The sequence below is a fragment of the Poromitra crassiceps genome (assembly GCF_964638095.1).
Source record: "Poromitra crassiceps genome assembly, chromosome: 7".
NCBI lineage: Eukaryota > Metazoa > Chordata > Actinopteri > Beryciformes > Melamphaidae > Poromitra > Poromitra crassiceps.
Genome location: NC_139628.1, coordinates 50,333,094 through 50,345,354, shown reverse-complemented (window position 1 = coordinate 50,345,354; position 12,261 = coordinate 50,333,094). Strand labels below are relative to the sequence as shown.

Genomic DNA, 12,261 nt, shown 5'->3' with positions numbered 1-12,261 from the left:
AATAAAGGGTTACCGAAGAAGGTTAGTAGGCTGAACAGAGATGTACTGTACAAGAAGGGGCAAAGCAGGCTGTACTTTCTGAGGAGGCTGAGGTCTTTTAATGTTTGTAACAAACTGCTACAGTTATTTTATCAATCTGTTGTGTCTAGTGTCCTTTTCTTTGCCGTTGCATGTTGGGGGGGTAGTGCCAGCATGAGGGACACTGGGAAGCTGAACAAGCTGGTGAGGAAAGCCAGCTCTGTAGTTGGAGCTGAGCTGAGCAGTCTGGAGGCGGTTGCAGAGACAAGGCTGAGGAGGAAACTGCACGCTGTGCTGGACAACCCCTCCCATCCCCTACATGGTGTGCTAATGGGGATGAAGAGCACTTTTAGCCACAGACTCATTCCCCCCCGACACTCCACCAAGCGCTTTGGCCAGTCCTTCGTGCCAGCGGCCATCAGGCTCCATAACAAGAAGTGAGACCTGTCTTAGTCACTTTATGCATTTTTGCACTCGCTCATTTGCGTATGCATTTTTGCACATGGCCCTGCACTTTACAAAACGGACTTTGCACATAGACTAACTTATTTTTTTAAATCGTATTGTTTTTATCTGTTTTTATTTATCCCTATTTATCTGTCTGCTCTGTATTTTTAACCCCTGCTGCTGTTGCTGTTTTTAGACGCCTGAATCTCCCCTCGGGGATAAATAAAGGTTTCATTCATTCATTCATTCTTTGTACGAACCAAGCCTTTTATTAAATGTTGTTCAAAGAAGATTAACGAGCCTGGTTCATTTTAAGGGTGCAACATTATGCAGAGGCCTTCCTCAGATTCAGCTCCCGAGACATCTGGCACCAGAAACACGGGTAACACCAAATCACCTTACAGCAGTCATTAATGAAGGAACCCTGAGAGAGGGAGGGAGGGAGGGAGGGAGGGCGAGAGAGAGAGAGAGAGAGAGAGAGAGATTAATTAAACTGAGTAATCACAATCGTGTATCTATAATTGGTATAATTAGTGTTAATTTTGTCGTCTATTTTTAAATTTAGTCTTAGTCTTAGTCCTGTGTCAAATGTCCTTGTTAGTTTTTATCATATTTAGTCAACCTCATCGTCTTTTTGTTTAGTCAAGTTTTAGTCGACTAAAAGTTTGAGTATTTTAGTCTCGTCTTAGGCAATGAAACTAAAAGTCTGAACATTTTAGTCTCGTCTTAGTCTTGGGGAAAAAGGTAGTTGAGTAACATTTTTCGTCGTAGTTTTCGTCCACGAAATTAACACTAGGGCATAGCTAGGGATAGGAAGGTGGTAGAGAGTCGGGATTCGAGGGGCGGGTATGATTAGTGGCTAGGGGGATATGGCCGGGTGGGTCTAAACGTTTTGCGCTGGTTATGAAACGTCAATGGAAAAATGAATGGGGAATTCAGGCCCCATGGGGAATCCGGAAGAGGGTGTGACTTAGGCCCTGGTCAAGCCTGGTATTAAACATGCATCTTGGGTGATCCGATCACAAGTGGCCAGCTCTGAGTACGTCTGTTCACACCTGGCATTAGAATGCGTCTCCATCAATGCTTCTTGTGATCAGACCTCACTTAGGCACTTTATATCTGGGAGGTCCTGGATCCTGTTCCGGCAGCATCTGGCACAAATTAAGCCCTGTGTTTACTCATCAGATGAGTCTTGGATTGACGCCCAAGCTCATAGGTTTTTTGGCCATGAGGTGTGGTTGTAGCGTTGCCAAATTCAACAAAAACAAAAATACCAAAAGCTTATGGAATAGGTTGAGTTAAGGCAAATATATTTGTTTGTGTTGGATAGGCACAAATAATCGGATACTGACTGACAGTGTCACCATGCAGGCCGGCAACATAATAATTATAATAATTGTGATTATCTTTGAAGAGGTAAGGCACACTTATTATTACGACTTCATTCTGTGTTTCCTTTAGGTGGGTAAAGATATCTTTCTATTTTATTTTATTGGATTATTTTTGTTATGTCACAAGTCCGTTTAGATTTATTTGGCAGCTTGAAATGTGGACGACCCGCTCTACCTCCTGAGCTACAGCCACCGCAGTACTCTGTAAACACACTTTGAAATGCCTCAGTGTATGAAATGTGCTAAACAAATAAAGCTGCCTTGCCTTGCCTTGTCCTGGCTTCACCTCCACTTCAGTTACTGGACTACATTTTTGCATGCAGCTTTAGCTATGTTTGCATGTTTCCGACTGCAACGTGCCAAACACACATACCTGCTGTATCCATCTATCTATCTGTCTGTCTGTCTATCTATCTATCTATCTATCTATCTATCTATCTATCTATCTATCTATCTATCTATATATGAAGAGTTCATTTGCAAAAACAGGTATCTCCGTTTGGACTTTTTATCATTTTATTTTATATATTGATGTATTTATACTGTAATTTATTTATTTTTGGGAAATTTTTATTATCAATCATAACTAAAACATTCATTTGATAATTTTCACATAAATCACCTCAATAATGTTTTCTATGTGCACTCCAGGGAGTATCAAATGTTGTTTGTTCATTTTAAGAATGGCGTTTACCTGTTTTTGCAAATTAACTCTTCACATATATATATATATATATATATATATATATATATATATATATATGCATGTAAGCATGCATATACAGTATGTGTTTGTTTTATTTGACTCCTCGTCAAGAGAGACTTTAACTATTTTGTCTCCGCATTGGGTCTGCTTCAAGATCCTCCATAACCACACACCCCAAATCCGCCCTCCCCCCAGTCTTACGTGGATGTCGTAGCGCTCCCTCCTCCCCCTCCCCCCAGTCTTACGTGGATGTCGTAGCGCTCCCCCCTCCCCCTCCCCCCAGTCTTACGTGGATGTCATAGCGCTCCCCCCTCCCCCCTTCCCCCAGTCTTACATGGATGTCCTAGCGCTCCCCCCTCCCCCCTCCCCCCAGTCTTACGTGGATGTCGTAGCGCTCCCCCTCCCCCCTCCCCCAGTCTTACGTGGATGTCGTAGCGCTCCCCCTCCCCCCTCCCCCAGTCTTACGTGGATGTCGTAGCGCTCCCCCCTCCCCCTTTCCCCCAGTCTTAAAGGCCTAAACATGGTCGTCCGTCCGCCTCGAATTGGAGCCGTCTCGCCGTCTGGCGGCGCCAGCGAGCCCCACATGCTCGGACGCCACTACGCACCCCCTCCCCCCCCCCCCCGCGGAAGCTCCGTGTGAAAATGGCGGAGATTGTGTGCCAGGCAGTCTGAATGAAATTGAATGTAACGTTCCCAATTCTATGTATTAAATTCAAAAAAACGACCCTCAACATTTGGGAAGGCTAAGCCACACAACTAGTTGTTATAATCTAACATCATGCTTTGAAAGGCGACTTTACGACGAAGAGCCAGGGCAACGGCCAATCACAACTCTCCTGCAGCTGTCGTCACGCACGTATCGTCGCCGTGAAGTCACATTTTCGAGCAGCCCCCGTCAGCCGACGGCGGCCCCTCCCCGTAGGACGGCGCTCCACCCGCCGTCACACGGGGAGGGCGGGGCGAGGCTCTGACGGACGACCATGTTTAGGCCTTAAGGCCTAAACATGGTCGTCCGTCCGCCTCGAATTGGAGCCGTCTCGCCGTCTGGCGGCGCCAGCGAGCCCTACATGCTCGGACGCCACTACGCCCTCCCTCCTCCCTCCCTCCCTCCTCCTGTGGAAGCTCCGTGTGAAAATGGCGGAGATTGTGTGCCAGGCAGTCTGAATGAAATTGAATGTAACGTTCCCACTTCTATGTATTAAATTCTAAAAAACGACCCTCAACATTTGGGAAGGCTAAGCCACACAACTAGTTCGTTATAATCTAACATCATGCTTTGAAAGGCGACTTTACGACGAAGAGCCAAGGCAACGGCCAATCACAACTCTCCTGCAGCTGACGTGCAGTGTTTGGAATAACGCCGTTTAAAAGAACGGCGTTAGGTAACGCCGTTATTTTTTCAGTAACGGGGTAATCTAACTAATTACTGTTTCCGTCGTTACAACGCCGTTATCGTTACTGAACGCTAAATGCGGTGCGTTACTATGAAATGATTGAGTAAACTACCCGTAGCCTACACTAGTGTTGTCAAGTGAGGAGACCGGGTGGGTTATAACGAGATAAACGATTATGATTGGCTAAGGCAGAGTCATGTGTTTCATGGTAGCCAATCGGAGCCAGTGTTACACACGAGCCAGGAGTCAGGACACGGGCGACACACACACACAGACACACCAAACAGATTCGAGGAAGCAGCAGAAATGGCGAGTCCGGAGTAGAGAGCTGCGCGGGGCTGAAATTTCGGCCCGAGCCCTCCCCGGCCCGTGACATGCAGACCCGTGCCCGATCCAGCCCGTTGCGAGGCCCGAAGCCAATATTACGATATAATGACACATCTCTCTCCCTCTCTGTTCCGCGTGCTGCGTCGCCGCGCGGCCGTCCTGCGCAGCCTCTCTCTGTCTGTCTCTCTGACTCTCTCTCTCTCTCTCTGTGTTCGGGAGCTGTCCGCTCGCTGTACATGGACGGACAGGGTCTGTGTGTGGCTATAGGAGTGTCTGTGCACCTCTCCTCCTCTTTGTCTGACTGCTCCGCTGTGTAAAATCAAGCGAGTACGCTAATACAACATTATTTAATTGAATTATTGAAACGGCCCGACCCCGGACCTATTAATTAAAAATAAATAAAAAACAAGCCCGGCCTCGGCCCGTTTTGGTCGGCCCGAGGGGCCCGTGAGGGTACCCTCAGGTTTGCAGCAATCCATGAAAATTTGGCATTTTCAAGGTGGAGATAACGCAAATAGTTACTTTCCCTGGTAACTAGTTACTTTTATTATAGAGTAATTCAGTTACTAACTCAGTTACTTTTTGGAACAAGTAGTGAGTAACTATAACTAATTACTTTTTTAAAGTAACGTTCCCAACACTGCTGACGTCACGCACGTATCGTCGCCGTGAAGTCACATTTTCGAGCAGCCCCCGTCAGCCGACGGGGCCCCCTCCCCGTAGGACGGCGCTCCACCCGCCGTCATACGGGGAGGGCGGGGCGAGGCTCTGACGGACGACCATGTTTAGGCCTCCCCCCTCCCCCCTTCCCCCAGTCTTACCTGGATGCCGTAGCGCTCTCTGATGGATTTGCTGAATATGCAGCTCACTGCAAGGCAACTGCAGGAGTCCAGGACTGGCATGAGACAACACCAGCCAAAGTCCTTGGCAGCCTTGCACTGCATGCAGGGAAAACACCAGAAGCCAAAGCAACCTGGAGGGAAGGAGACACCGTAACAATAAGTGTTCATGACATAATTTACTGTGTGATTTTTCTTAAGCGGGCGACACCTCGAGGGCAAATCAATGAGGTACGGTAGAAATGAGCAATGAGAAGGAGGACGACGATGAGGTATGGTAGGAATGGACATTACCAGTTCAGCAGGCGTGCCGAGGGACGCTAGAAGATATAATAGATATATGTTTCTTTATTCATAACTGAAATCCGGAAAAAACATGGTGCCCTTTAAACAACTTCACAATGTGAAGATGTTTAAAATAGAAACTCTCTTGTCTCTAATGGGTTTGCTATGACTAGACAAGCCAATCAGAGAGGCAGAATGCAAAAAGAGGCGACATCTCACGTTGCGCCCCCCCCCCCCCCCCCCCCGGTTTAAACGTGGCGATGTGTCAATTTGAGAATATTTGAGAATAAAACGACATAAGATAAACAATGTGTTTTATGTATTTAAAAGTATTTGTTAAAAATTACATCTGATTTTTTCTGTCGGTGGGAGGGGGGGGGGGGGTCGTGAACCCCAGCCGAACGTCTTTTGGGGGTCGCGGCTCAAAAAGGTTGAGGACCACTGTCTTAGTGTACCTTGTTCTATGTGTTGTTTGCCAAGCCTGAACTTGAACATGAACTTACAGGTGCCCAGATCGCTGCAGCAGTCAAACAGCTCAGTTGACCATGTCCGTGAACTAACGTTAGTGACGTTAGTGATGTTGGTCACTGTGGTGAAAACCTGCTGAGGCTGCTCCTGGACTGCCATCTGATGCTGCTGCTGCTGACCAGCCATGTCTGCCCATGCGGCGATCAGGAGAGAGCAGTGAGGAACACAGAGAGGGAGAGAAGGAACCGTTTCAGACACAGGAGGTGCTGGATGATACTTAAGGCTGATTGAAGGTTACAGACTGACCTAAAGCGGTGCTGGTCACAGTGCTGCTGCTGTAACCTGCACACCTCAGGCTCAGGGTGTTTTCTGGTTCAGTAACTGTTCAGAACCCAATTATATGTTCCAAACACACGCATTGGTGGACTTGAAATGCCAACATATTCTTACTCCGAACTCATCTCACAGACGCGCTTTGTCAAGCGCGTTTGACGACCTCCGTAACGCTCTGCGGGGGCCGGGAGTGTTTTGTGGAACACAGCACTCCACCCCTGTGGGCTCAGGGAAAGGTCAAGAAGGCCTCGTCATCCACAGCGAGATTGGACACACGGTAGTATCACCCAGGGGACGGTAGTCTCACCTGGGGAGGATTATGTTTCAGAATTGGGTAGGTGGTCTTTAGGTTTAGGGAACGGGTGGGTGTGGTTAGGGTCAGGTTAGCGTTAGGGTCAGGGTTAGACCTGGCTCCAATGAAGACTACCAATGCAGCAGAGGAAGCAATCAATTAAACATCGCAGTGCAGAAGAAATCTATCATAAACAAATGAAGTTAAAGCAGGTCATAACATCTGGCATCGAGCTATACTGTAGGTCATGTGGGCATCCCTATGACACTCAGCCTTTCTGGATATGGCACCAACCTGTAGTGGAACCTGAGCGGAACACATTCAAAACATTAACACTTGTTCTTTCCTCAGCAAAAACAACCATATAGGTGCCAGTGAGCAAGTAACCTAACCCCAACTGCTGCAGTGTTTGTCACTAGGTAATACATGCCAAGTGTAATAGTAAAAAGCCTTGTTTGTTTCCTTGTTGGTTCTCTGATTTCAGTTAGGCCTGTTACCACACCCACATGTCTATACAGATAAGAACTGGGGAAACAATCTTGAAAAATAGAACAATTCTTTTTTTTTTTTTTCCCCCCCGCAGTCCGCAGACACGTCAGGGTTGGGACCAGCTCGTGACCTTTGCAGATCAATGCACAGATTAACATTGCTCACGAGCAGGGCTTAAGTTGTGCAGCATCCTGCCGGGAACAGGACCTCCCAGATTGGGACCGGCATCTATTTCATTGGAACCTCCTTTGTCACTCACTATGCGTTGTTTGTTGTGTGTAGTGTGGGTGCATCATGTGTAGTGGTGCATGTGTACCTGTGCTTAAAGTGTAACTAACCCCCCAAAACCCTTTTTTTCAGCTGTTAACCAATATGGCTTTTGGGGTAGTGTGTGAAGGATTCTGGCCAAAATGTTCACATTTGAGACCTAAAACTGTTACATTATTCTACAATCTTTATCATTTTCACTAGCATAAGTGCCCTCTATGGGTTCGAACCTGCTTTTCTGGGGGGAGGTGGGGCTCAAATGAATGGACGATTTGGTACATTGTTACGTCACGGTGGTATTTGCGCGTGGTGTACTTCAATGTGAATCAATTGTATATCAGCTTTATTTTATGCATTAAATGTAGCGTGAGCCATTTGGGTGCTGGGATAACGTAATGCATTATGGGTAGTCGGCTACTGTGGCTAATGCTAGCGGCTAACGTTAGTTAATTTACATGGCAGTAAAACGTCACTGAATGACCAAACTGATATAACTTGTAACCATTTCGAGCAACAGTGTTTCCATACGGACCACCAGCGTTGGTTAGTTGTTTATAACGTGACTATATTTGTAACGTACTCCGGTTTATAATTTGGGTCTGAATACAGCCAAAGAGTATAGTGGGACAAGAGGAGACGTTCTTCTGCCTCTTTCCTTGTTTTTTTCAAATGAGGTAGAATGCCGTTTTGCCAGAAATCTGGGGGGTTAGTTCGCCTTTAATGTTATTGTCAATGTTATTGGATTATGTAGAGCCTGCACACTTACTCCATGCCATAGTTTATTGAGACAACGTTTCGATAATTTTTCCCTTTCAAATTGTCAATGTTATTGAAATGCAGCGAAGATTGAGAGACAGAGAGAAGTCACTCTGTGCTTTTCATGGTTGTAAACAGAATGTTTGGCCTAAACTCACCCCACATCTGACACCAAACGTGAATGGAATTATGACAAACCAGAACGATCAGTCTTTTTGGTAATGTTATTGCAAGTTGAAGGTGCAGCTATCAGGGTATACTCTAATGTCATTCTTCCCCAATGGAAAGTAGCTTTTGACTGGAATGTGTTAGCATGGGAATCTACAGTAATTGGAACCAAACTATGCACAAACATGATTACAGATATTAACTTATATCAGAAAATCAGTTTTTGTTTGTGTGTGGGCATGTTCAGGGAACATGGAAACATTTGTCCCCGACAATATGAAAATCTTTTGAAAAGTTTACTTTTTTAAGTTTACTTTTTTAATGTGTGTTAACAGAATATTGAACTGGGGGACTTGAGCAAGACACTGAACCCCTAACTGCTCCCGACGAGCAGTTAGCGCCTTGCATGGCTGCAGACGCCGTCGGTGTGTGAATGGGTGAATGTGAGGTATTCATGTAAAAGCGCTTTGGGTAGTCAATAGACTATATAAAATGCGCTCTATAAATACAGTCCATTTACCATTTACCATTTACCATGGCAACATAGGATCCTGGAAACATAAGACCCTGGAAACATAGGGCACTGGGAACATAGGACCCTGGAAACATAAGACCCTGGAAACATAGGGCACTGGAAACATAGGACCCTGGAAACATAAGACCCTGGAAAAATACTGTAGGGCACTGGGAACATAGGACCCTGGAAACATAAGACCCTGGAAACATACGACACTGGGAACATAGGACACTGGAAACATCAGACCCTGGAAACATAGGACACTGGAAACATAGGACACTGGAAACATAAGACCCTGGAAACATAGGGCACTGGGAACATAGGACACTGGGAACATAGGACACTGGAAACATCAGACCCTGGAAACATAGGACACTGGGAACATAAGACCCTGGAAACATAGGGCACTGGGAACATAGGACACTGGGAACATAGGACACTGGAAACATCAGACCCTGGAAACATAGGACACTGGGAACATACAACACTGGAAACATGGGACTCTGGGAACATAGGACACTGGAAACATGGGACTTTGGGAACATAGGACCCAGGAAACATAGGACTCTGGGCAGGGGAGAGACCAACGCCCAGTAGTCTCGCTCTTGATGATTAAATCTGTCTGCGGGCCGGGGCAGATCAGGAAGTGAAATTAAACGGTGTGTGGCAGCCACTGACTTCGGCCATAACCACAAAATTACAAAACGGTCACTCGTCTATTGGACAGAATATAGAGGGGAAATCTCTCCTCTTCTGCCGCCTTGCCTGCTGAGGGCTGACTGAACAACACAAGTGAATCCGCGAAACACAGCCCATAGAGAAACACCACCTTTACGTCATCAGATAGTGCGGCCAACTGAATATATTGCAATGCATACGCTATCCGTTATTATGGTTGTTATAAGCATCACAAACCGCACGTCCGGTTCAAAGAGAAAACCTTTCAAGAAGCATCAACTCGACCAGTTCGTTCTAAACTATTTTAAGTTGTGAAAACCATCTCTCACCCTTAGTCTGCAGTTAGTGACAGGGTGAGATACAGAGATCTTTAAATTGTGAAGATCTCTCACCCACAGTTAACAGGCAGGGTTAAGAAAAGCCTGACTGTGGTGACTGAGCACACTTGGGGAAGTAGTTTTCAGCCTACCTTTTCTTAGCAGTTCCTCTGGTGAACATGTTTTCTCTCACCACACAAAATGCTTGAACTGGATACATTCAAATGATGGAGGGAGGTGGGGGGAGGGGCACCTACACACCAATCACGATTCTTTCTCATTATGTATATTCTTTTAGTACTGAAGATTAATTTTGGCTGCGGAGTAGGCTCTTTATATATTAGGCCTACAGAATTAATATCCAATACTAAATTTGAATTTGAATGTGTGGCCCCCCCCCCAACAAGGCAAATTGGCTGGTGCCGCCGGGCACTCGCCTGATGCGATATATGGATAAACCTGGCCCAGAGTCTTAGTTATTATTCTGGCCTAATTGTGCGCATGTGCACTGTGAGAGGGGCCCTTTATGCATTCAGGCCCAGGGGCCCATCATGTCATAATCCGCCTATGATCAAAGCTTCTACCCATGCTCGCTTTGCATCTGCTGCATCATTTGTTAAAACATCAACCTGAACCTGGTGTGTGTGTGTGTTTACATTTGTTTCAGCCGTAGCCGTTAGCCTTAGCCTCCGTTTCCTTGACCACCACAGATTACCACCCAAAGCAATCAAATATGAGCCACTGCACAAAATTGAGCACATACTACAGTTAACAACTTAGTGCATTTGGCTTACAGGTGAACGACACACAATGGGCAATTTAATAACCATCAATTAACCAGGTAATCTTACCTGCCACTTCAACAACAAAATTCAAACTATAGGTTAATTGACGATTATGACATAACCGTCAAAGAGAGGAAGCCCTTTGTGTGTCGTGTTGAATTTTGTTGTAGTATAGGCTACCTGCAGTTCAATAACAAAAGTCAAACTAGGTTAATCTTGACTTCCGATTTATTTTGTTGCATCCTGTTGAGGATGATGTATATGTATGCTATTAAACTGATGAGAAATATGTTTATTTAAGTTGTATTCTAGTATATTTTGTGGTCCTCTGGCTGCTGGGGCCTAAGGCAGTTGCCTACCTTTGCCTAATAGTAAGACCGCCCCCTGACTCTGGGAACATAGGGGACCCTGGGAACATAGGAGTCTGGGAATATAGGGGACCCTGGGAACATAGGACCCTCAAAACATAGGAGTTTGGGAAAATAGGGGACCCTGGGACCATATGACCCTGGAAACATATAGGGGCCCTGGGAACATAGGGGACCCTGGGAACATATGACCCTGGGAACATAGGAGAACCTGGGAACATAGGACTCAGGGGGGAAATTGGGGACCCTGTGAACATAGGACTCTGGGAACATAGGGGACCCTGGAAACATAGGACTCTGGGAACATAGCTGACCCTGGAACCATAGGACTCTGGGAACATAGGGGACCCTGGAAACATAGGACTCTGGGAACATAGGACTCTGGGAACATAGGGGACCCTGCAAACATAGGACTCTGGGAACATAGGGGACCCTGGAAACATAGGACTCTGGGAACATAGGGGCAAAACAGGGCACTGCACTCCGTCGGGTCGCCATCAGCGCACCCCCCGAGTTTCAAGTCGATCCGACCAACGGTTCTCAAGATACGCGAAGGACAGAGAGAGAGACAGAGAGATAAACAACCGCTATCGTCATTATAGTATAGATAGATAGATACTGAACCAGAGTCTTACTGCAAATATTAGTATAAATTATAATAATAAAGGTAATAATAATAATAAAGGTAATAATAATAATAATAATAATAATAATAATAATAATAATAATAATAATAATAATAATAATAATAATATCACGTGTAGCTATACATCTCTTTGATAAATGTGTCTTCCAAATGGGAAATTCTTGAATTGTTGTCAACCTTTCAGGCTGACTGGATACAGAGGCTGGCTATAATACGTTGTGTCAAAAACATGTGCATAACATTACCATAAATAGAAATATTTTTCTATACATATTTTTTAATTCTGAAGATAGAAACAACTGATTAATCCCAAGAGGCTGTTAGATAGTTAGAGAATGGTTTTTGTTTAGGTAATGGATGAGAAATCAGCCAAACATTTAAATCAGCCAATCATTCAGGTTAACTATGAGACAAATTTGGTCTTACCTTTTCCTCTTCTGTCGACGGGAGATGTGTAACAGATACAGCATACAGGTAGATCTACCTACCTTGTTTGTGTGACACACCCCCTCACAGGATAACGCACCTGAGATCCATTCCCCCCTCCCCCTTGGTATTATATGCCAAGAAATTCCATATCTGATACTATTAGTCAATTTTAATTTAACAATCTTAATAAATGAAATGTTTTTCTACTCTAGCCACAAATAAATTAACCTTTTTTTCCTACAACAGCTTCCAGTGTTCTTTCCTTTAGCTAACTTTTCATAAATAAACATGTTTTTTGTGAGCTTGAAACCGCGCCTGTGTTTTCATTGCAAATTTACCTG

The 12,261-nt window shown here is 45.2% G+C and overlaps 1 protein-coding gene across 2 annotated transcripts; it reads right to left on the bottom strand.

Moving 5' to 3' along the window:
• Positions 1-689: 689 nt before the first annotated feature.
• On the bottom strand, positions 690-12,014 carry LOC310780113 (cornifelin homolog B-like). 2 transcript variants are annotated; one of them, XM_083640665.1, is made up of 4 exons: positions 11,918-12,014; positions 5,911-6,063; positions 5,105-5,256; positions 690-889 (listed from the first exon to the last, which is right to left on the bottom strand). In XM_083640665.1, the coding sequence occupies exons 2-4, from the start codon at positions 6,059-6,061 to the stop codon at positions 791-793; spliced, it is 402 nt and encodes a 133-aa protein (XP_083496791.1). In that variant the 5' UTR covers positions 6,062-6,063; positions 11,918-12,014; the 3' UTR covers positions 690-790. The 2 variants fall into 2 exon arrangements, with proteins under 2 accessions (XP_083496791.1, XP_083496792.1); XM_083640666.1 differs by lacking the exon at positions 11,918-12,014 and adding an exon at positions 6,326-6,515.
• Positions 12,015-12,261: the final 247 nt, after the last annotated feature.

Bases quoted from the DNA above. Each gene is read 5' to 3' on its own strand.
- LOC310780113 (XM_083640665.1), bottom strand. From the start codon at position 6,061: ATGGCTGGTCAGCAGCAGCAGCATCAGATGGCAGTCCAGGAGCAGCCT. The intron at 5,257-5,910 runs GTAAGTTCATGT...CCTTCCCTCCAG, and splicing joins CTGCAGCGATCTGGGCACCT to GTTGCTTTGGCTTCTGGTGT. The intron at 890-5,104 runs GTAAGACTGGGG...TCCCTCTCTCAG, and splicing joins GAGAGCGCTACGGCATCCAG to GGTTCCTTCATTAATGACTG.